General features: G+C 41.2%; 1 protein-coding gene across 12 annotated transcripts in view; it reads right to left on the bottom strand.

Annotated features, from left to right (window-relative positions):
* The window catches only part of cacna1aa (calcium channel, voltage-dependent, P/Q type, alpha 1A subunit, a), a 64,167-nt gene extending 40,938 nt beyond the window's left edge, over positions 1-23,229 (bottom strand). For 6 of the 12 annotated variants that reach the window (XM_071473958.1, XM_071473966.1, XM_071473960.1 and 3 more), the window contains exons 1-20: positions 22,635-23,229; positions 21,935-22,074; positions 14,868-14,959; positions 13,862-14,014; positions 13,452-13,639; positions 11,356-11,459; positions 10,997-11,112; positions 10,017-10,061; positions 9,814-9,897; positions 8,913-9,119; positions 7,897-8,009; positions 7,524-7,636; positions 7,288-7,419; positions 6,974-7,046; positions 6,419-6,536; positions 6,043-6,110; positions 5,769-5,875; positions 2,083-2,133; positions 1,049-1,217; positions 156-787 (exon numbers count right to left, since the gene is read on the bottom strand). In XM_071473958.1, the coding sequence (XP_071330059.1) occupies positions 156-787; positions 1,049-1,217; positions 2,083-2,133; positions 5,769-5,875; positions 6,043-6,110; positions 6,419-6,536; positions 6,974-7,046; positions 7,288-7,419; positions 7,524-7,636; positions 7,897-8,009; positions 8,913-9,119; positions 9,814-9,897; positions 10,017-10,061; positions 10,997-11,112; positions 11,356-11,459; positions 13,452-13,639; positions 13,862-14,014; positions 14,868-14,959; positions 21,935-22,074; positions 22,635-22,727 (2,798 nt within the window). In that variant the 5' untranslated portion in view covers positions 22,728-23,229. The remainder of the gene's footprint in view (positions 1-155; positions 788-1,048; positions 1,218-2,082; positions 2,134-5,768; positions 5,876-6,042; positions 6,111-6,418; positions 6,537-6,973; positions 7,047-7,287; positions 7,420-7,523; positions 7,637-7,896; positions 8,010-8,912; positions 9,120-9,813; positions 9,898-10,016; positions 10,062-10,996; positions 11,113-11,355; positions 11,460-13,451; positions 13,640-13,861; positions 14,015-14,867; positions 14,960-21,934; positions 22,075-22,634) is intronic. The other 6 variants (XM_071473961.1, XM_071473963.1, XM_071473962.1 and 3 more) reach the window with 3 other exon arrangements.
* Between the last annotated feature and the right edge of the window lie 2,573 nt (positions 23,230-25,802).

Raw genomic sequence — 25,802 nt, 5'->3', positions numbered from 1 at the left:
AAAGAAGGGAAGGATGAGAGATGGAGTGGTATGACAGGAGCGCAGACAAAATATCAGCACAAAGAAGAGGGAAGAGACAATCAACATAAGACCAAAAATGTCTTTGTTGGAGCTGAAATTTGCATCCTATCTTTAGCCACGTGCATTGGACATACTTCCGTCTGTGCTGGCACATCCTCTTCCCCTCGCCATCCGTTTGGTTGCCATGGCGACTTCTTCTTGGCCTCCTCTCACTGCCATCACCAGCTCCCTCCTGTTCTCCTCCTTCTCCGCCTCCATCCACCCCTTTGCTCTTGTGTCTCCCGCTTTTTCCGGCTCCTCCCCCACCATCCTCTCCATCCTCTGCATTCTTTCGGTGTGACCTGGGCTTCCTGTGCTCTGACTGCCCTCCCCCTCGACTGCCACTCCGGGTGTGGTGGTGGCGCCTGGATGGCCTCTCCTCCGAGCCTGGCCCGGGAATCACTGTGGCATCCAATCGGACGTGAGAAGTGTGGTGGCGGTGCTCACCTTTACGGCTCCGCTTGCTCTCTGTGGACTCCCCCCGCTCCAAGGGAGGCCTGACTGGACCCGAGCCTCCTCCACCATCCCCTCCGACTTGCGCACCGTGTTCGTGGAGGCGTGTTTGCCTGTGGAGCTCATCAGTGGGATGGTGCTGGCTGAAGCAGAGGTCTGAATTGTTGGCAGTGGTCTTGTTGGTGTTGTTGTTGCGGTTCTCATGGGGGTCAACCACCAAGGGTCGATCCAGGTGGGTCTTCATGTCTGGACGGATGTGCCGTGAATAATTCACCTGCAAGGAGAGGAGAGAGAGGGGAAAGAGAAAGTTCGGATTTACAAACATCGTAACTGAACAGTCACATTTGGCAGTGTCAAGTCAATATATAGATGACTGATGGAAAATCTACTATTTATACATAATAAACTATACATAGGTAAACACCAGCTAAGCAACGTGTAACATAATTCATCTTCATCATCATCAACATGATCGCCGTTACTTGTGTACACTGATAGCACAAGTCTAGGGGCCTTTGTTTGCCTTGTCCTTTACATTGTTGTGCTCCTCCCTCCCTGTCCTTGCCTTCCAGCGGTCGTCAGGGTCCAGCTCATTATAGAGGGCCTCGCGGCTGGATGCCAGAGTCTGCTTCCTCAGCTCCTTGGTGCGCTGTTCCCACACTGACTTACTGACTCCCTTATTGTGGTTCTTCTGCTGCTCCTTACTGCAAAATGAAATGGGGTGGAGAGGGAGGAGGGGATTGGCGGCATTAAAGACCCGTTCGGAGGCACACACTGTTGCGCAAATATACACACAAAGACATGAGAATGATGTGAAAACCAACACCAAAATATAAGTACATAAAATAGCCAGGACGTAAAGACACACTGGGGGCCACAGACACATAGAGAGTCATTTGGTTGGACCTCTAGAACAAGGCAGCTCAACAGAACTAGGTTCTGGGTGTCTACACAGCTTGCCAAAGCATAGGGCAGGGCCCAACTTTGGTAAACCATGAGGGGACACAAAATGGAGGATAACACTGAGGCAAGGTCAGAATTTGTTCTGATAATCTATATTTGACCTACCCTACATAAAGTATTTACAATTTAATGAACAGGCTTCATGCAGGACAAAAAGCCAAAAGGGCATCCCAAAACCCCACTGAGCATCACTGGATGTGTGGCAAAGTCACAATGATCACAGGAATCTGTTATTGGCTAAACTGACTGATCAGACTTTAACCTATATTATACAGAACCACCCAAAAACTGCCAGTGACCACCTCCTCCCTTACCCTCCAAAACTTCTGTGAGTGATCAACTTTAACTCCCACTTCTTTCAGGGCCAACAGTCAACCACAGTAAAGCAACAGCCGTACTGCGAGGTGCAGGCAACAGAAAATGTACTCTTGAAAATAAGCCAACACAAATAACAGCTAAAGAAAGCCAACTATGTAGTTCATAAAAGAGTTGAGAACAAAGGGACATGGAAAGGAGGGTGTTCTTAAACACAAAAGAAAGCGAGGAATGGTTGTAAAGTCAATAAACAGAAGGGATTCAGAAATGAATAAACAAATAAATAAATACCAGTCCAGAAAGGGGTCGGTAGCGTTGTGACACTCACTGTGTACTTTGTTGCTGAGGAGGGAAACAGCTGGTGAGTGAGATGGCACGAAAGAACAGAAGGAGGATTTCATTCCAAAATGGGCTATCCATCCACCATTTAAAAAACAGTCTGCCTGTGCTGAAAAAATGTCGCTATTCAAATAAAATGTGCTGAAAAAAACAGAACTCTAAAATAAGTAAGACATTACCGAAAGGCAAAAACTGAAAGAAATCTAAATAAATGGTAATGTTTTTGCAAGAAAGATTTAGCATTTTGGAATGCAACCCTTTACACGCACAAACATGTGCTCACACACGCACACACACAAAATGCACACACACACACACACATTCACACACGCTCACCTCTACAATTTGCTCCATCTCTGAATCTAAAACAATCCTATTTATTTTTCATTGTCCTCCTTTTAGCACTCTCACAAATTTCATCTTTCTTGCATCACTCTTTTCTCACCCTGCCCTGTTCTGATGATCCTTGCAAGTTTTACAATAGCCTTCTCTACTCCTAGCTGTGCCTCTGATGTTCCTGTTTGTCTGTACAGTATCTTTTCTTAAAGATCAAATCTTTCTAACCATCCTTTTCCAACTTAATTCCACTCTTGTTCTTCAAGATCTTCGTCCTTTCTTTCTTTTTCCTCCAGCAGTTATATTATTTATAAAACACTGCTGTTTGCCCTTTTCTTGCCTAACTATTAGTTCTTTTTCAAACTCCTTCTGTTTTTAAATCTAATATTCCTCTTAAAAGTATAATACATTACACTACAGAAACTAAACTACAAACAGATTTCTTCACATGCATTTAAAGCTGTGACTTTGTGTGCACATTGCAGAAATATTGCACTAAAATGTAGAGAGAGTTAATGACATGTTGGTATAGAGCATGCTAACAGTTTAACTGGTTTAATATACACACACACATTTCACAAGTTACAATGCATTAACTACTGAAAAAACTGTGGTGACACTCACAACAGTAAAGTGATTAAAAACGGATTTGCTAAACAGCTGTTGTGCTCCTGAAATCAGTTAGATTACGTGGCTGTTTAAGGGTGCAGAGTGTTGTCATTGTGCGAGCACTAGTTAGTGTTCTGTAGCGCTCATGGCAGCCTCCGTCCTGAATCTACCATAGAATATCTTCTTAAGAGATTCTTCATGCACCACTGATGTCCCCGAGTTTAAAATCTCTGCTTGGTGCTTGGGGAAAAAAACAAGGACTGACTCCATTGGAATTTCAATGTCTTTCCTTTTTCAAACTACACAAATGAGGGATTTGGATTTACACTAATATAGTGGAATGTAATGCAGAGTGCAGTCCTGTATCACTTGTACTATGATACAGAGTGTGTTAGAAAAACAATTAACTAAAATCTACACTCTAACTTTTGACTCCTCTTTAGCCTATTAGTACAAAATGATGAACATGTAGAGACATCTGTCATATTTTCTATGCACAGTTATGTGCAGGTGGCCAGTTTTCTAGTTATATGTTAAGACAAACAACCTTAGCAAGTTTGCTGCAGGATGCAAATGCAGGCTTTCTCATGAACCCAACACACAGACACTCCTCTATCTTTCTCTGTCTCTCTCTCTCCTCTCTCTCTCTCTCTCTCTCTCTCTCTCTCTCTCTCACACACACACACACACACACACACACACACACATATATATATATATATACACATAAACACACATATACACACAGCATTGTACTGATAAATATTTAACCTTAACGGGGCTCCCAGCTGAAACAGGCTTACTGATACACAGACACAAATGCTCACAGCACAGTGAAGTACAGTACATACGACACAACTCACAAAATGATGAACATGTTATGAGCATGTGTATGTTTCTACAGGGATAATTTAAAATAAGACTCTCGGGCATGTTTGTTCATTGCGTCTGTGTGTGACCTGTGTGTGATAATGTGTGTGTGATATAAAGCGGACAGAGGCAGATGTATCAAAGCGGTAAAGGTCAGGACTGTGTGTGTGCAACTTTGTGTGTGTGTGTGTGTGTGTGTGTGTGTGTGTGTGTGTGTGAGAGAGAGAGAGAGAGACTTGGGCTCCCTTGTTGTGCTTTTTTTTTTTTTTTAAACAGACAGATCACAATGTGGAGTGTATGTGTGTCTCTATGAGCGAGTGTGTGAACTTTACCAGGAGAGAAAGGAAAGACCCCTGTGTATACAGAGAAAAGAGATCAAAGACTCTCCTGGCCAGAGAAGGGCTGGCCCAGATCAATCCAACACTGTGTGTGTGTGTGTGTGTGTGTGTGTGTGTGTGTTTAGTATGCACAAAAGAGTGTGACAAAGAGAAATAAAACAGAGGAAGAAGCTGGCAGAGGAGAGGAGATAAGAGCATTCAGAAAGTCTTCAGACCCCTTCACTTTTTTCACATTCTGTTATGTTGCACTCTCATGGTGAAATCAAAAAAAAAATTCTCTCAACAATCTACATTATCAATGCCCTATAACGATAAAGCAAAAACAGCACACAGCAGCACAGACTAACCATTGGGTTCCTGGTCACCTCTCTTACCAAGGCCCTTCTCCCTTGATTGCTAAGTTCTAAGGGCGGGTAGCTCTATGTAGAGTCCTTGTTGATCCAAACTTGGAGGCCTCTGTGCTCTTGGGAACCTTCATTGTGTCAGAATTGTTTTGTAGCCTTCCCCAGATCTGTGCTTCGACACAATCCTGTCTCAAAGCTCTGCAGGCAGTTCATCCCAGGTCATGACTTGGTTTCTGCTCTGATCTGCACTGTCAGCTGTGAGACCTTATGTATACAAATGTGTGCCTTTCCAAATCATGTCCAATCAGCTGAATTTATCACAGGCAGTCTCAAACATCTAATACGATCAAGAGAAATTGGCTTAGCTAAATTTCAAGTGTCATAGCTAACTGTCTGAAGACTTCTGTCAATGTGATATTTCAGTTTTTTCTTTTTGATGAATTTGCAAAAAAAATTCTATCATTCCATTTTCACTTTGTCATTATGGAATATTGAGGGCAGATTGATGAGGGATTTTTGGGGGGGATTTTACTCTAATGCTGCAACATAACGAAATGTGACAAAAGTGAAGGAGTCTGAAGACTTTCTGAATGAACTGTATCTACATATTTTACCTAATTACTACATTTACTGTTACTAGAAAACATGTGCACGTCAAAAAATGGATGTAAAAAACTGAACGATCTTTTGTTCCCAACCAAGGACATATTTAAAGAAGTTATTGTATAGATTAAGAGTATGAATAGTGTTGCTTAATGAGCACATCAAAGAAATCCGACAGGGTTAGGTTTTTTTAAATATAATTTCTTGGAATGGGACAAGTTCTCTGAGGCTCACTGTGATGTACAAAGCTCTTTACAATAGCATCACCAGTGTCATGCTGATACCTGATGAAGTAATGTGGTATAGGGCCCATACTTTAACAGATGACGTGTTCATTAACAATTTTCCTCACAACAATTCTTTGTGTAATTGTGGTGCACTGTGCTCTCCCTGAGCTCCTGAGTCCTGAGGAAGAGTTCGCCTTCTGTTTGCTGAAAGAGTTTCTTTACAGATATGAGCAAATGTCCTGTCTGGTGTGAAAGTTTTTTAAAATGGACACAACAACAAGCGCGTGGGCGCAACAGAGACAGAAACTCACGCTGCAATAGAAAGATTGGCAGCAGACAGTGGGCTGACTTCAGCCACCTCCTTGGCTTTCTGCAGGGCGATCTTCTGACTGGCAGCCTCCTCTTCCTCCTGCTCATCCTGCAGCGAGAGAGATTAGGAGGGAAATCGAAAGCAATAGATGACTGAGGTGGGAATAATGCAAATGTGGGAAACATAAAGAATTAAGTGAGTAGAGGAGCGTAATTCCTGTACTTCACAAAAGAAACACTACTGAGATGTTAAAGTAAAACTGGACTGTGGTGAACCTTGGTCAGCTCCTGTGCGTTGGCCAAATTGTCCACAGCGATAGCCAAGAACACATTCAGCAGAGTGTCTGAACACGGAGTTAAGGGAAATCCAGCCCGTGGGAGTTTGTCTGAACATACATATACAACATACACATACAGTAACTGACTAAAACAACTGCTGACAATAATGTGTGGTTTACAGAATGAGCACTATGGTGATAAAATAAACTAAAAAAAACATATGCGACTGCGTGTGCATGGCTGTCTGTTGAGGCTAAAGTGAGCAACTAAAACTAAAATGTAAAACATAATTGCAAATATCTTAATTTCAAGTACAGGTCTGAGTGGTCTATGTGCACGTGTGCTTCTTTGCATTTTCACTCTGAAGGGATACAGTTGCCAAAAAGTGTGAGTACGATGAAGAAGACAGAGAAGGCCATGCCCTTGTTGACTCCGCCCTGAGATTTGATGCCATCGTACATCACCATGTTCCAGTCTTCACCGGTCAGGATCTGACACACACACACACACACACACACACACACACACACACACACACACACAGATATACATATACAAATAGTAAGATGAGGCTATACCCACTCCAAGGACATTCAGTGATTTGATGATTGATTAATGCTTTCATGCAGAGTACATACTGTACCCCCGAACACAATATGTATTCATTTAATATGCAACGGTCAGAACTCACAGTAATCCTCTCTCAGACACACACACATGCACACACCTTGAGCATGTCGACAAGATTTAGCACAATTATGATTCTGACAAATGACATTTAAAATTAGCAATCTACATTTTGTGCCACTTCCTCGTGTGCAAATCCTCTTTAGTCCTTTTTTTCGTTTTGTCCAAATCCAGTCCTTGTCTCCCCACCAGCCCCTCCTCCCCTCCCTCCCCTTTACAGTACATTGTCTCCTCTGCTCACCTGGAACACTGTCATTATTGCTGCAGGGAAGGTATCGAAGTTGGTTGGAGGAGTGCCATTCTCAAAATTAAACCTAGCGGGGAAAAAAAAAAACGAATAGGAGAGAGATTTGGAAAGTGTGAGAGAGGGAGAGGAAAGGAAGGAAAAAAGAGAACACAAAAGCAACTTACAAGCACAATAAATATCTGTCTGAAAATCTACTCAAAAAAAGACTTGGGCAACCTGACAATTAACATAAACTAATCTCTTAGTAGTAGTATTCAATGAGGACTATTAAAAGGAGAGAAGCCAAGGTAAAGGAAAACAGCACTGACTGTCCTCCGAAGAGCTGCATGCCCAGCAGGGCAAAGACTACTATGAAGAGGAAGAGCAGGAAGAGCAAGCTGATGATGGACTTCATGGAGTTGAGCAGAGAGACGACGAGGTTACGCAATGATGCCCAGTACCTGACAAACAGAGACAGAAAGCATGTGCTCAGTTGGGGTTGATATGAGTGTCGTATTAGGTCCTTTATATAAGAAATAATACAACCATATTACAAATGACTCACTTGGTGACTTTGAAGATCCTCAATAACCTGAGAGCTCGTAACACACTGATTCCAAATGACGTGCCCGGCTGGATGATGGACCACAGCACTTCAAATATACTTCCACATATCACCTAATACAAATACAAGCACACACCAGCATGTGGTTATTCATTATAATGAGCACATAATGTGCACACATCAGCAAATCATCACAGCATTTTTGCATTTTTGTTGTTCAGTGAGGCGTGTGTGTGTAAGCTCTGAGTGTGTATGTACAGTTTTGTTTTCACATGTGCATGTGTGTTAAGCGAGTGTTTGCACCTGCTGTTGAGTTTGTGTGTTTGTCTGTTTCTTTGTGTGGGTGTGTGTCCCAAAGTGCAGTGGGACTCACAATGCAGTCGAAGCAGTTGAAGGAGGAGGTGAGGTAGGCCTGCCTGCCCAGGCCATACATCTTTACAAACATCTCCGTCAAGAATATCCCCAGGAAGATGAACTCAGCAAAATCTACACGGAGGGAGGAAGACGAGAGGTGAGGAAGGGGAGAAGCTCAAACATATGCTTCAACCTGTATCTGCTAATTATGCATCCATCCAGCCATCCATGGAAGGGCAGTGCTTCAATACATGTATTTACATAAGCATTTGAAATGTAAAATGCTATTATGTAATTTTGTATTTTCAAAATTTTTAATCAGTATTTTTTTTTTTTTTTTTTTACACATCCTCCCATTCTCAGTTGTTTTTGTTGCCTGGTTTACAACCTTTGGGTGACATATTAACCAACTCAAGTCAATCTTTATTTATATTGTGGCAAATCACAACAGAACTTATCTCAAGACACTTTTCAAATAGAGCAGGTCTAGACCATACTCTTTATCTACATGTATAATATAATATAAACCAGTGACTCAAACATAATTGGAAAAGTCTGAATCACATAGTGGTTTATTCTAGAATCTGAATCAAATGCATTCGTTTGCAAGGTCTATCGTGAGAGAAAGGTCAGTATATAGTTGTGAAAAGTATCTGAACTGTGTACTCATGCATATAACCAGTATTCTTTCCATTTTTACAAACCATGTCTAATGCGTCATATTTTTATTTTTTTATTTTTTTTTAAATACATTTATGTGTGTGAGTGTCTGCATGTGTATAATTGCTGTGTAATTGCAAAAACTGCAAAAGAAACAGCACAGAGACTCCGTGCAAAGAGGAGAACATAGTGTGCTTGTATGTGCTTGTGTCAAGTGGTTGGGTCGGCTCTTTCATGGATGCAGTCACATTCACTTAAGAATCTGCTCACCCACTCCTTTTCAGTAATCTGTGATGAGAGTATTTATGCATTTGAAGAGATAATCTGTGCATGCTTGCACTCAGTATGCATCTATCCCCTCAGCCTCCTACTCACATAGAAAATCTGAAAGTGGTTCTGGCTGGTCATAGTGCACTACAGCCACACACAGCGTGTTGAGGCCCACCAAACACAGTACGGTCCAGTAGAAGGCCTGTGACTTGACAATGTGTCGGATAAGGAAGCGCAGCCGGCGCTCCCGCCGCTTGAAAGTTGATCCTTCGAGTTTGGAGCTCTTCAAGCTGGCACGGGCAAACGGTGAACCTGGGAGGGTAAGCAAGGTACATGGTACATCATTATCTGTCAGCAGTTAGCATTGGTTCATTGGCATGACTGTGTACATTTAGCATCTGGGAAAAGCAAAACTGTACACATAATACAATGTCATCTGCTTCTGATTTATGATTTAGATGCAATTGGAGGTACAGTAAATAAAAAGACCATACACATGCTCCATTTCAGCTTATACAGTAATGATGACACATACAGTACACATAAAGTAGTCTTCCTATGACTTAACAGGTATATAGACATGTGTCTTGCAGATTAGGTTTCCTGTTGTGCTGTCTGAATTACATATCCAGTACATGACACCTATTACTACATAAAAGACAAAGATAAAATTTTTCTTATGAGAAAAAAGGAACAGGAGGAGAACTGCTTTGGAGGAAAAGGCTGGAGAAAGAGGTATTGGAGGAGAGAAGTGGGGAGGAGGCAGCAAGGGCAGGTTAGACAGAAGAAAGGTGGAAAGATGAGGGGGGGTTGAGGACAGGAGAAAAAATGTAACATGAGGAGAGGAGTGCAGAGCTGCAGAGGAGAGGAGAGGGAAGGAGGGGGAAGGTGAGCAGGGTCAAGTAATGCTGATATGCAAGATAAGATCTGCGTCTGCGTGTACCTGTGGTTTGGCCTTTGAGTGAGTGAGTGAGTGAGTGAGTGAGTGAGTGAGTGAGTACCTTACCTACTGCCAGATCTCCCTCTCCTTCCTCTGGGTTTAGAAGCTCAGCTTTGCTCTTATGGTTCTTTGTGGCTCTCCTACGGGATCCTGTGATGGACAAAAAGCACAAGTTAATTCTGTGACACAACAGTATTGATGTGCTGCATTTTTTTAATGCATGCATTAATGCATGCACAAACACTGCAATCTGAAGAGCAGATTCATACCATCATAATCATTTTCATTTTCATCATCCGCCAAGATGACCTCTTCTAAAAAACACACACAAACAAAAATGTTAATGAAGCATAATATAGCCATGTTAAATTCATGTTTGATGACTTCCAAAATATCAACCAATCTGTTTTTTGTTTTTTTTTTATCATCAATTGTCATTTCTCATTTTAATTAAAACTGGAGACAAAGTCTTTGGCCTGCACCTGTGCTTGCTACTCATCCCTCCCTCCTTTGTTTTTTAGCTTCCTTCTTTTTATGCAGATTGTCTTTTCAAGAAGATCAAAGGTCTGCCCTTTCTATCCACCCCTTTATCCGCTCCTTCCAGCATCCAACAGCCAACCCTCCATTCCTCTTATCTTCTCCACATCTTTCCTGCCCTCAGTAGATGGGTCTCAGTGAAAAGACAAGAGAGAAGCAGAGCTACGGGCAAAGGTTGGGTCCTCTCTATTCGAGCATCAAACAAGTGTTTCTAATCCTTGCCAGGGCAATGTTAATCAAGACTGTTCACAAATTTAACTGCACAATAATTCAAGTTTGTTTGTATAACATTCCTAAGAGAGCTAGAGCACCACTGTTCTTGCAATTTAACATATAGTAGCTCATTTATTTTACCGGACTGATAAAATATTAAAATATTAAAAAATGTAAACATGCTTCTTTAAAACACCTTCCTCCTTCAGTTATTGTGTAACTATTTAAGCTTATATTACCCAAGTCACTACAGATCATCATGCTTCACAGTAAAATCCACAAAGAAAAAAAGAAAAATTCTCTTTGTTAGCAGACTCTCACCTGCACCTGTTTTCATAATTGATTGAAGATAAATGCATTATAAATATATAAATCTGAAAAAGTCCTGATGAAATCTTGTAGACAAAATGCATAACGATACAACAGGTATTTTTTTGCTATATGTTTTAATGGTTGTTTGTGTAAAAAATTTAAGACACAAATAATACACTGCACATACCAGCTTTGCAAATCCACTCCAGGTAACCATTAAGTTCCCTTTCAATCTGCTGCTGCCTTCTGAGCTTCAGGAACTCACTCCTGTTCTCCACACGCTCTCTCTCTTTGGCAAACTCCCTACACGCACGCGCACACACACACACACACACACACACACACACACACACACACCACACAAACTCAGTGGATATTTCTAATGTATTCATTTTGCGTTTTTAGTTTGGCTTACGCACAATAAACTACAAAGATTTCAATATTTATTTCAAAATCTATCAAATCATGAATAGAATAAGAAATTACATATAAACAACCTTTATGCTGTCTTTTTTACAACGTACTCTCTCACAAACAGACACTTACCCTGACAAGACACCCAGCACCAGGTTGAGCATGAAGAAGGAGCCAATGATGATGAGGGGGATGAAGTACATCCAGTTCCATGCACTCCCTGAGGCATCGTTGCTCTGGAAACACACACACACGCAAACACACACGCGGGCGCACGCACGCACACAGACATTAGACAAAGTAATCAATGTTTTGCTCTGCAACCCTGTACTTGATATAATGGCATCTAAGCCAACAATAACATCACTTGTTAACTTGGTTTATTATGATGAGCACTGGGTAATTCACCACGACTCGTGACAACAACAATCACCTGAGACATTCGACATTCTTTAATGTGATTCAGTCAAAAGAAGCTGTTTTAGAGATCAGTGAAACAGGCACAGCTACATTCAATCAGCTGTGGTGTCTTATGTTTTGTTCTGTCTGTGATCAAAGTTAAGGGCATGTTTAAATCTGTCTCATCACCCCTGCACCAAAGATACCAGTGTAATTTATTAGGCATACTTGTCAAATTAAGATGCATTCACAGTATTTGCATCCAGGTACTGCATACGTGGCATGTGTCCCTAAATGCAACTCATTCTCACTTGGAGTGAACATGGTCATGTTTGCAAATTTGCCTTAAGCTCATTAAATATCCAGACAGTGTTCCCATTGAAAAGATGGCTGCCTGTCCACTCAAAAGTGACGACACTGCTGTTGGAAATATAAACAACAGTGGGGCTGACATGACTTTGCTTTAAGTCATCTCAATAAGTAAATGCATATCTGCCACTCTATTTAGCTGTTCTGTGCAGAGTAAATAATGTATAACAAATGCTTTGCTCTCTTCCTCTCCGTCTCTACCTCCTGTCCACACTCTCCTTCCATTTTCTTTATTCAATCCTTATTGTTTTCTCCTTCTTTTTGCACCTTCTTCAGAACCCTTTCTCCTGCTTCTCCCACCCTTATTTAGCTAATTTTGGTGCTGACTCATTTGTTTTTATTCTTTCCTTCAGTGCATTAATTCCTTCAATCTTTCCGTTCCCCCTCAATGTCACTGATCAGACTCTGCATTGATTCTTCATTTTACCCTTTCACATCTCCAGACTCCCTCTTTTCTTTCCCACATTGCACTCTCCATCTTTCCTTCTTCTTGCATGTAGGCTGGCACTGCCGCTCTGTACCCAACATACCGCAGACCCTTTTTTCTACCATTAAACTTTTATCGCTCCCCTCCCCAGCAGCTGCAAGAATAACTTGGGCTGAACAGGCCCTTTTAAATATAGAGCAGCACCGGGAAGGAGGGACATGGGGAGAGAGACAGCAAGTGAGAGTGACAGGGAGGAAGGAAGGGAGGAACGAAGGAGGAAAAGGGAGCGAGGAGAGAAAGATAAGAGGAAGAAAAAAAAGGAATGACGAAAGAGAAGGAGCAATGGGAAGAATGAGATGGACTGAGAAGGAGGGAAAAGAGACAGCTACAGTAACACTCAAAGACCCTCATCTGCCTCTGGTCTCCATAGCAACCGTTGCCACTGACAGCAGGGAACTATTCAGTCTTGGGCATGAGTGATGACACTGTTCAAGCCCTGGTGCCCATTTTATGGGCAAATGCACAGTGTGCACAGGTGAAAATCATTGGATGTTTTAACACTTTTCACTTTATTAGACAAAAAAATAAATCTCAGATGGTTTGATTCTGCAGCCTGAGAGTTAAGATTAAAAACCCTACTGCGATTATTGAAGGACATGTTAGACCAATGTAAGACCTAAATTCAGCTGCATTTGACTTGATATTTTATCTTTGTTCTTCTCCCAGATATTGTGTGGCAGCGTTGGCTCTGAAATATGACAATAATTTAAATACTTTCCAAACAAAGGCATCATCCCTAAAAACAGGCTCCACATGGGAAACAAAATGATATTGCATAATTTGCACTCTGAGATAATAATCATTCAACTATTAAATAATTAAATAATTAATTAGCTCAAATCAATGGTTGACTGGTTACCCAGTAGCCTACTCCCAATATACCTTCAACAATAACTGGTTCCTTCAGTGTCTTTCACTGCTGCTTTACGACTGAGTGTATAAATATGTTCCAAACACTGTTTGCAATACATACATAGTAGAGCAGGTCAGTCCAGCCCTCCATGGTGATACACTGGAAGACGGTGAGAATAGCAAACAGGATGTTGTCAAACTGGGTAATGCCATAGTTTGGTCCCAGCCAGTATGATCTACACATGGTGCCCTCTGGACACAGCCGCGACGGAGGCTCTGTCCCACACGGAAACTCTTCTCGGATCTCACCTTAACATGGGAGGAGGTGTTTCAAAACAAAAGAGAGGCACATGTAAATATGTAGTTTGTTTCTAAGAACACCAAGTGTGATCCATTTGCACCTTACTGGAATTAAATATGAAAGGGAACATGCTACATAAAGTCTACCTCCACAAGAACAGGCATGTTTTTCGCCAGGGCAAACATTAACAAAGTTAGCAAATGAGTCCTGACTGACACCAACTCCTTTACCTGTGTGATTGTCAAAGCAGGTTTTGTGGAATTTGCCCATGTAGAACTCCAGGCCGATGATGGCGAACATGAGGATGGCAAAGAAAAGCAGCAGGCCAATTTGCAGCAGAGGAATCATGGCCTTCATGATGGATTTGAGCACCACCTGTAAGCCTGGAGGACACAGTGTGCACAGTATTAAGATTATTAGAATAATTCTTATATTCTACATCATCCATTTAAATGTGTTTTCAGCCATTAGCCACTGATAATGCTGATGAAACATAGATACAATAAGACCATCATATTATGAGTTTTATCACACACTTGCACCAGGCCTCACAGATTAGACTTTCATTGATTTACCTGGTACACACTAAAGTATGTGATGGAGGACAGAACCTGTGATCACAAAATATGGCCAGTAAAATGCTACACATTTGGTTGAGGTAAAATAAACCACACCTGAGGTTCTTTCTAAATTAAATCACCCTAACAAACAGAAAGACTCAAAGCCACTCACTCTACAGTGAGTTTGAATTTCATGCCAAACACTGTTTTGTGGAAATTGGTCACCCTTTTCAAACGTATATCACATATGGTAATGGAACTCTAATATGGTTTTTACAGGAAGCTTAGTGACTTTTATGATGAGTAAGCCTTGGTTTGCCTGTTCAGCCCTGTAGTGGAGTCAAAGCTATTAATAACACTGCAGTGGTGCTGGAACGCTACTGCCACTATAACATTTAAAAAAAAAAAAAAGGGAGCAGAGTGCATAGAAGAACCACTTTTGTTAGAACACTTTGGGTGCATTATGCAGAAAAACACAGAAGCTGCATAAAACCTTGACACAAAATGCTTCTCTATGCTATTTTGATCCTCCAATAAAACCTGAAACTGTTCTGCACATAAAAGAAATATCATTTTCTGACAAAGAAGCTGTTTGGGGTGAAGGACAAAAGCTCGCAAAAAGAAAAAAAGTCTTTATTTTTCAATGTCATACTTCAGATGAAGAGTTTTGACTTACTGGGAATACCGGACACCAGTTTGAGGGGCCTCAATACTCGCACAGCCCTGAGGGTCCGCAAGTCGAACTCTGAACCCACGGTGGACAGGATCCTAAAGGGAAAGAGGCAAATGCACAAAAGTGAGCGCAGGCAATCAATATTTAAGATAGTCAAGCTTGTCACTGTCGGTCGGCCTCTCCCTGTTTCTCTCTGTCGTTCTCACTTCTACTGGGTGAGCACCGTATGTAAATCCTGCAAGAGCTGAGCTGATCAATAGAGCTGACAAGTGAAGTAGGACGGAGAAGTGTATCAGAATGAGAGAGGGATGGGCTGAAGGAAGAGTGTTTTGTACTGGGATGACAGAGGGATTATACAATGAAAAAGGAGAAAGATGGAGTGATGGGGTAGAGAGGGGGGGACAAAGAGGGAAGGTAGAAGAGAGAGAAAGTTAGAGGCACAGAGAGACAGAGCGAGAGAGAAAGAAAGACAAAGAGAGCGAGGGAGCACTGGCAGATGCAGAGGATCAGAGATGCTGACTTGCTTATTTTTGCTTATTTTTAAACTTGGTATGTTCAAATGATTTCTCTTCAAGCCGTCATCAGACTACAAAGTAAATGTGTTGTGGTCTCTGTTACGGCACCTGTATGGCTGCTCATCTACCGAATGAAGAGTAGTAAACGGCACAAGTGTGTATGTGTGTACTTGAGAGGGTTAAGATGGTCCCTTGTGCCGCCAGACTTCCAGTCAGTCCCCTCGTCTGACGCACACAGTGAATCATCCTCCTTCTCACTTCTCTCTCTCTTCCCTCTCTCTCTCTCTCTCTCTCTCTCCCTCTCTCTCTTTCGCGCTGTCTCTCTGACACATTTCCACTTTCCTCTGTTCCACTAAGAGGCCCAGTGACACAGCAGAGCCTTAATCACAGGTTTGAAGTCAGCCTGCTTTGCTTGGAAACCCTTAAAATTGGCATGAAGTGAAAAAGTAACACTGACCCAGGATCTATGGATGAAGGTATACTCAAGCTGTGGTTTTGAATGCAGTATTGCATTACCACCACCACCCTCCACCCCAGCAGTAGATGCTCTATCGGTAGTACAGGCTGGGGTCCTTGTAATGACATTGTGTGATATCAAATGCCTCATCAGAGGCTGACTTGTAACTGAGAGGTTCCTGGTTTGGTCACGCGGCATTACTGTACTTTAGCTGCATGCGTAGCCAAAACATTATGACAAACGTAACCTTGAGCAACTGGATGAATTCTGTATAACCTATATTTAAGTAACACATACAATATCAATCAGAGCTAAACCTACTAATTATTATATTACATTATATAATATTTATATTAGCTTACTGCCAGTATACTGTATCACTATCAAAAGATATGGCGACCGATAATTAACAACAATTTACAGTACAAAAATGCAAAGATATGCTTGAAACAGTGTCTCCATAAAAAAGTTTTGTCCACCAGGGAGCAATGACAAGTGTGTTTGAACAGTTAAATGTCCTGCTCAGCACATAATCTTTTGGTAATTTTTAATAACCAAATTATCAAAAATGTGATAGTTGGTGGCAGAAAGGAAGAAAGAAACCTAAACAAACAACACTTAAAAATGTTTGTGTACTGGAACCAATGCATGTCATTTTTTCAGCCAAGTAGGACACATTGTTAGCAGGAAATCTTAAAAACTGAAAAGATTTTTTTAAGATTTCTTAACATTCATTGAACATTTTTGTATTTAGAAATTAAAAATCTCTAAAGATTTTTGTGTTTTTTAATTTTTTCTTTTATTTTTTCTTTTAATATTTAGTTGGTTCTAGCAGAGAAATATATTGTCTTGTTAATATCTGATGATCATATTATTTTCCCAGCATTTTTTGTACCAATATAATGACTTACATAATGATTTATATAATACTTTCACTGTAATGCCTTTGTCTATTCGTGCTGGAACATGAATCTTGCATTGCATTGCTCTAACAGACTGTTGAATTTAAATAAATGTATAGTGCTGCTCTTTAATAACAATATGGTAGAGTTGAGAACTCTCCTCACAAGAGGTCAGAGTGCAGGCTCACCTACACAACATCACCCACAAAGCAGGTAAGGATTTAGTGCTTTGCTCAAGAACACATTAGTCTAGAAGACGCTGGGCAACACAGAAAACTGCACTGATGCAACTGTGGACGGCAATAAGGGGAGGGAGGAAGGTGACGTAGGGAAGGAAGGCTTGATACAGTATGTGTTACACAAGGGGGAAGAAATGCAATGAATACATGGTGGAAAGAGAGGAGGACTAAAAGCAAGCAGCAAAACTCAGACTGACAGACAAATAAGATGATGTTTAGCTGGGTTACTGATTTGCATTTAATATTTACACTATAAATGGAGTTGAATGCACGTGTCCACAAAAAGCTTAACATCGCTGAGTTTCACAAAGGAATAATCTGCATATCCACCTGGAAATACAGAATACAGTATCTTACTGTGTGCTGAACACACAGACACTCACACACACACACACACACTCATATACACATGTACATACATGACAAGTATCTGCGTGTGTGTATATTACGCATACACACTTGTGTGGGGATGGAATACAGTATAGTACCATTTGAGTACAACCCTTATATAATAATTGTGATGATATCACTGATGATAATGATGGCGATATCAGTGATGATGATGGTAGTAATGATGATGACGACAGCGATGAAGAATTCAGTGTCTTAACAGCATCCGCTGTCACAAACAGTGTCAGGCCGATGAGGCAGTTCCTCATTCACACCGTCTCCACGGTGACTGGGCCCCTTTCTCATTCATAAGTGTTTCCATGGCAACACAGACCTTGGCTCATTGATAGAATCTCTGTATCACCTTGGTAACAGGGCCAAGGGAGGAGCCTGATTGATTGTTTTTTTATTCTCTTCTCTTCTCTCTTTAATGTAAATGTATCACAACTCACACAGACAAGCATGCACGTACATACACACATGCACACACACATAGAAAAGGGAGACAAATAGATGACAAAAACCATACACACAGACACACACATCTGCATGGCAAACAGGCACAGGTTGTGGATCAAACATATTGAGTGTGAATAATTTTCTTCATGTATGCACACCAGAAAGTAGGTCATTTGGAATAACCGATGGAAAACTATTTCTTCCTTGTCAGGGACAGAGATGCTGTCTACAGTACATCTTATACACACAGACATACAACCTGCACTTTATCCTGAGGAACAAAAATGATTAAGGAGAATCACATTAAGCAATATTGCTATTACACAATCTCCCAACTGACCCCTTCTCATGGGAATCCAGCACATTATACAAACAATCTTTTTTGCCTGCATTCTCCGTCTGCTCTTCTCGCTGACTTCAGCTAAATGTGGCTAATTATCTTTGTCCACATCACTGACCAACCTGCTTCATCTCTCCTCCAAATTCTCAGCTTTTCTTGTTTCTTTGCTTTCCTCTAGTACCATGATTCAGTTATTTCATATTTAATGTATCCGCATAATCTTTAATTCTCTCTCATATTAATATTAAACCCCTTTTTAGATAAAGATCAGTCACTACTCTTATTAACATTATGTCACAGATTTAGTAAATTTCAGTTTCAATTTTAGTTGATTTCAAGGTCACTGAAAGGCCCGTCCTTGCTTTCTTCCTTCCCGTCAGTTTACCAGTTGTATGTAGTCAAAAGCAAATTAACAAGGGTAGAAGGAGGCGGCACAGAGGGGACGCAAGGCAAGAATGGCTATAAACTAAGGGTAATTGGACTAATAATCAATAGTGGGCATAAAAAAACAACTAGCTTATTCCCAGTGCCAAATCACTCAGGCAATTTACTACAACAGATAGGTCAACACACACACACACACACACTTGGGCACAGACCCATAGATGCATACTAATCAACTGACATCCAACACGGTTGTAGAGTGAATAGCTAATCAATTCAGACATGTTAAGTGCCATTTGTGTGTTTATCTTTGTATGCATTTATAGACAGCGCCTCCAAGCACACTAAGAGTGAGTAGGAAATGGAAAGGAATGTTTGAAGTGGAAATGTGTGTGCGTGCGTGCATGTGTGCACTGGTCAGTGTGTTATCAAAGGTTTCAGCCAGAGGTGGGTAGAAAGGCCAAGTAGCCTTTCATCTTCAAAGAGCTGCATGGCTAAAAACACAACCACCATTCATAGAAAGCTGTACATCACGCTGAAACATCCACCTTTGCTGAAAATGGTAACAACACAGCTGGTTAACAGAGACGAGACACAGTGTGTTCTGTGACCGTTGATTACTATTCAAGCTAAATATATTGTTTACTTTAGGAAAATCTTTGATTTAGCGCCTTATTGTTGCTACATGATCACGTTAATTTCAGAAAACATTTCTCCCTTCCTCCTCTGGACCTTATGTATGTCCTCTGCCTCTTGTCTATTTCTGCTTCTTTGCTTTTGTTTCTCTTTATTTTTAGTCCTTAAAGCCTCCTTTCACCTTCATCACTTTACATCAGAACCCACAAAATAGTGCTGCATGACAGAAAGATGGGGAGATTTAAACACTAAATTCCAGCTATTGTCCAGAGGAATGTCAGATTGCCTACAAACATGATGGAAAATCTCTATGTTCCAGCCAGGACTCATTGGAAATATAAGGAATGCACCTAAAGAGAGGGTAAAGACCTACATAGCAAAGCTCAGGTTTGTTCTTTTCTAACACTAACACAGGAAGTAGTTTGCAATCACAATATTTGAGGGAGACTTTAATCTCAGTATGGACATTAAAGAAAATGAGAAAATGTTCTGCTTAGGTGTAGGAGCAGCATCTCCACTACGACACCAGCAGTGCCTGTACCTACAGGAGATGGTTTAACTGCTGTGTCATGCTTGCTCAGAGGGTTTCACTTTCCAAACATATATATAAAGATTTCCTATTAGAAAACGCGGGGGGGGAGGGGGGATTATGTGAGACAAGGCGTTTACTGGAAGTTTTAAGGACTGCCTCGCTTCCCTCTGCTCTACCTCTCCTTTCTCTCCTTCCTCCTCTCTGCATCTCCTGCTGTCTCGTTGACACTCATCCTCTCACTCCTCTTCTCTCTTACAGTCACTCTGTTGTGCCACGCTGAGATGAGCTTGGCTTCATGATTGCTCTTATTAAAGCATAAGGACATACTGCCAGACTGAGTGCTGAGTGTGTGTGTGTGTGTGTGTGTGTGTGTGTGTGTGTGTGAGGACCAAGGGGGGCTATCACTAGTTTCACTGGTGCTTTGTCAGCAAAGATGCGCAAGGTTTATGAAACCCTCTCTCCAAATCACCACATGCACACACACAAACATGCAATGACCTCAGCACAACAATCTGTGCCAGTACTCCCACACCATCATTTCAGTGGACATGATAACCTATAGTAACACAATTTTACTGCATGACTGTTCAGTGCTGCAAGTGAGCAAATGACACAGGAAAACGGTTTTACTGCTCCGTTTCTCTCTGTTTTAACAGACAGAATCGATGTTGTTGTGCTATTTGCGAACTTGGTAAGAAAAATAAACTGAACCAGGCTTCAAGTACAGTATGTTGTTAAAATTGAAACAGGCATCAATAACCAATTCTTAAGCTTTGAGACAATCTTAAGATGTGCTGTCCTTCTGATGCCAAAACTGATTTAGCTATCAATAGCTATCTCACTTTGTCTCGCTGTCCCTCTCCGTTCCTCTTAACCTTCCCTCCTCTTTCTTTCTCCTTTCTTTCCCCCTTTGCTTCCTACTTGAGACATCAGCTTTGTGCTGCAGTTGACCGGGGGCATTCCTATGTCAACAGTAGGACTCTCACAGACATCTAATCCAGATTCTCCTCTGACCCATCACTCATACAGGCACATTCATCAAAATTACACTAATCTGTAAACACAAACTGTACCCACAGACCAACATGTGACAGTTGTAAACATGACATCACACAGCCTGCAGTGCCTGTGTACATACAAAAAAAAAGCTTACTGTGGCTTTAAAGAAGAAATGACATTTCATACAGTCATATGGACGGATGTATCAACAGATGGCTGCATGATGGGAAAACAGGATCATTTGAAGTAGATAAATCAGCGGACCTTTTCTACATCACTGAAATATGAAATGTACACCCAGTAGTTATACTCATACGCTTTATTGCAGTCACTCCATAATATTATCTATCTATGCTGGTCTTTTTCTATGACCTCTAATCTAATCAGTGACAGTAATTCTATCATGCTAATCCTATCATGTGTCTTAACTCACCCTTGTTGACACCCTTTCCATCACAGTCCTCAGACTACATCCCATTCCTTCCCTTTGCCCTCATCTTCACCTTCTCATTGAGCTTTAAAATAATATATCGTCGTGGCCCCATTTTTAGCATTCCAGTTGGGAGTTAGAGCAACTGACATTTTTATTCTTGGTCTTTACACATTGTCTCTGTTCTGCTGTCAGAGCTGTACAAATCACTTATTTGAAAAATAAGCCTATCATATGTTGGTGGTGTTGTACTGCTATCCTTCATTTTTGTCCCTCTCTTACTTGTTTTCCTTCACTTCCTGTACTCCTGCTTTGTCTCTCTCCATTTGCTGCCTTTCGCCTTTCTGTCTCTACTGGCCACCTACACATCCTCTTTTCTTACCTTCTATCCCATGTCTCTTTCCTCTGTGCCCCTCACCCCCTGTCTCTGTGTATATTGTGGTGACATTTGTTCACTACCCAGGTTGCTGGCTGCCTGCAGTTCTGCTCTGTGATCTGACTGCTGCCTTGCACAGAATGGGGCCATTCATTAGAGCAAAGAAGCAGGGAAAGGACACTCATGAGCACACACATACACATGCACGACCACACACTAAAACAGATGTTAAAATACCTCCATTTGTCCTGTTTTAGTTGAAGTTAAAGCTGAGGGAATACCACATCCAATGCTGACCTTGTGTTTGTGTGCATTTGAGTGCTCATGCAGGCACACACTGTGCATATATGTTTGCGACTGTGTGTGCTTGTAATAGGTTGTGTGTTCGGCTCATGTTTGCTTGCCACTCACCCTGTGAGCACCACTACAAAGTCCATGACGTTCCATCCGTTCCTCAGATAGGAGTTCTTGTGAAAGGCGAAACCAAGTGCCAGGATCTTTATCCCAGACTCAAAACAGAAGATCCCTATGAAGTACGGCTCTGTATCATCCTGGAGGAGGAGAGAGAAGGAAAGAAAGTGAGGAGGAAAAGACAGGAGAAAGAAAGAGAAAAGAAAGGTTAAGACGGATGGAAAAAGACAGAAAGACCAAGTGAGATAGATATTGATAGCTAAATGAGTTTGGGTTCAGAAGGACATCAATACTCTATGTGTCAACTATTGTGGGCATTAACCTCAGTGTGGCTATAAAGCGACAGGAGAGAATTTGAGCACATCTACTTTCTCTTGTCTAAAGTCAAACCTCCATGTTATATTTAAATGTACCATTAGTATGTTCTTGTTAATCTGTGTCTTTAGAAATACTGAGGGTATACTGTACACATATATTCCTATAAGAATATGTATGTTTCTCATGTGCTGTAGTGCAGTGAATATTTGGCTCATTATTTTTTTTCAAGGTGAGAAAAAAAGCCTTGTTTTAACTGCCTCTCTTGGTAGAGTAGCTGCATGTATCTCCACTGAAGTAAAATCAATCAGGAGTCAGAACTGTCACCTGGATTTAATCGAGTTTACATATAGCTCACGCACTGTATCATGTCTTTTTAACTTACCAGACGTTCAGACAACGGCGTCTTGTCCCCATCAGGCAAATGTTGTTCCAGAGCCAGGACGATGCAGTTGGCAATGATGGTGGCTAGAATCATCCACTCAAATGGAGTGAGGAAGGTCAGTCAAGGACCAAACACTTCTCAGGACATTAATGTAAACAGCTGAAAAATACAGCTTACAACTGTTATGTTTATAATCATAGCACAACAAGTCTCACTTTTCCAACAGGAGGCACTATAATTACAATATTCTAGTCTTAAGCTATTAAGTTGATCAAATCCTCAAATTTTTTAAGTAATGTTTTTGGCATTTGTAAGCCTTTATTTGATATAACAGTGGAGAGTGACAGGAAATGGGACAGAGAGCAGGGGAATGACATGCAGCAAAGAGTCTGGCCAGCTGGGAGTCGGACCAGGGACGCATTTGCACCCATGTGGTATGCGCCCTAACAACTGGGCAAATCCCCTAATTAACAAATATTCATTGGTCACTGTTTGCTACGTTGCATCACATCAGTATTACTTTCTTGGTTTAAAAATGCCCACTGGCAGTCAGCGTTTTAATTTAGCATGTACATACACAGTAATTTATCACTGTCAACAGTCTCACATACAGTATATTTCACCACACACACACACACACACACACATATATATATATATATATATATATATATATATATATATATATATATATATATATATATACTGAAGAAATTATGGCACGGATTGGCAATACAGAGTAATTACTACTATGTGTTATTTATATATATATGATTGGTATTTTTGGAGAAATGTGAGTGCTAATTGATGTTTCTTTAGGGGGTTGGTGTTTTTGTGAGGGTGCAAATCACACCAGCCCCTGATTTCAGAGATGGGCCAGACTTAAAGCTGTACATGCAGATGTGAGCTTTTATTATTCTATCCAGCACGGTAAAAAAAAACAAAAAAACTTTAGCTGCTGCAAACAGCAGTTCTGTCAACTTTGCATGGACTTTCAGTACCACGAGTACCACATTTACCAACCAAAAGGTGCGTGCAAAAATGAAAACTTAAATCCTGCTCACCATGTAACAAAAATAGTATTTGCACACTAATATTAAATAATACAACCTCAACACTGAGGCTCAAAGTACAAGTAAGCCTTCTCAGCAATTAAAAATCAGTATGTAATTCCTAGATATACCTATGGGCCTATCTGACAGGCCAGGCTCAAAAACTCATGGGAAATAGAGTGACACAATTCCACAGCAATTAGGATCATATCCCCTCTCTCATAACCAAGGTGAAATATATGGTATGAAAACATTGGGTGTAAGCGAGTCAGACAGACGGCAGGCCTATAGCTCAAATGGACTGCTGTACGGCCTCTCACTGCCATTGCCGCCTGTTTCCACACACGAATACACACACACACACACACACACAGACACACTGAGAAACCATCATTATGAGTCAGTTAAATATGTTCTGTTAAGTGCATGTTGTGGTAGCACACCCACCCTCACAGACAAGCAAAACAAACAAACACGCACATACATAACACAGACACAGGCTATATTAAAGTGTTAGTGTGTGATGGCGTGCCTGGAGACTGAGTGAGATTGATTGTGACATCACCGTTTGGCTCTATGTACATAACGTCTAAGGGTGAGTTCAGTGAAGGAGAGAGAGAGAGAGTGAGAGAGAGACAAATAAAAGAAAGTGGGAGTATCTCATTGTACATCTAATTTTGTTTGTCACATTCTCTCTCTAACACACACACACACACACACACACACACACACACACACACACACACACACACACACACACACACACACAGGCAGTGTCTTCTTAAATCAATCCGCCCATCTGGTTAAGGTCACAAGATAAATAGTTACATTTAAAAGAGGAGCAAGACTGAGAGGAGAGAGTGACTGAGAGAGCGAGCACAAGTGCATATGTGTGCAGGAGATGAATGAGCGAGAGAAAGAGGGAGGAATAAAAAGATGAAAAGGATAGAAAGATGAGAATAAGGGGAAAAAAGAGGAGTTTGACTTTCATAATGAATATGATTATATATACAATACGGATATCGACAGCATATAAAGGAGGAATATCAGCACTCTTTCCCTATTCTATTCTATTCCATTCTATTCTTTCTCCTCCTCTTCACCTTTTTCCTACTTGCTTGCCTCCTTTGGGAACAACCATTCCCATGGCAGTGGGGAGGAGGGGAAAATTTGAACGGTGAAGAAAGAAAGAGGAAGCTATTTATGGAAACATACATCATATGTGTGCGTGTGTCTAATGTGTATGTTACATGTCCATGCTTGTGTGTGTATATATGCATGTGTGTGTGTGTGTGTGTGTGTGTGCATGATCATGATCAAGTGGAACTGAAAAGCTGCTCTAGCCTGATGCTAGCCCACAATGTGTGTGAGTGTTTGTGATCACGCGCATGTGTTTGACCGCTCTTAACAGACACACATTACTAGAACACCCAGGGCACCACTCAATTAGCCTCCTTGCCCCCCAGCTATGTGTGTGTGTGTGTGTATAAATGTGAGTCTGTGGACATGTATATGCATGTGTGTATGTGTGGGCTCAGAGAGGACAGAGCAACGCTGACTGAAAAAGGGAAAGAAAGAGAAAGAGGGAGGGAGAGGGAGAGGGAGAGAGAGAGAGAGAGAGAGAGAAAGAGAGAGAGAGAGAGAGGAACAAGAAGACAGGGGAGACAGAAGGAGAGAGAATGACGTAGAAACAAGTGTGTGTGTGTTGTGCATTAGAAATGCTCCTCAGGAGGAACAACTGTTTGATGTGTGTTTGATATAATGATCATTTGGCACATTTTGTTCCAGCATTATGTTTCAAGGTGCAGCGTGCCTCTTTACACTGGTGTGTGTTTGTGTATATAGTTGTGTGAAATATTCACAGAGGTACAAGTAAAGCTGATCCCTGCGCACACACACATCTATACAAAATTCAGCATATGAATAAATGACTCACACTTTGCCATAAACCTTTCAATTATGAATCTCTTCCTACTTCCTCATTGGCTATATATAGCAACATGACAGAGTTATAAGCAAAGAAGGGGATGAGAGAGAGGGAGAGAGAGAGAGAAAGAGAGGCAGATGAAAATGTGTTGCTCTCTCACCATCTTCCTGCCCTTCATCTTTCTAATGT

The sequence above is a fragment of the Trachinotus anak genome, unplaced genomic scaffold, assembly GCF_046630095.1.
Source record: "Trachinotus anak isolate AG129_WGS33_773 ecotype Australia unplaced genomic scaffold, CSIRO_AGI_Tana_v1 ptg000003l, whole genome shotgun sequence".
Lineage (NCBI taxonomy): Eukaryota > Metazoa > Chordata > Actinopteri > Carangiformes > Carangidae > Trachinotus > Trachinotus anak.
Note: the sequence above shows the minus strand (reverse complement) of the source record. Positions and strands in the feature narration are given on the sequence as shown.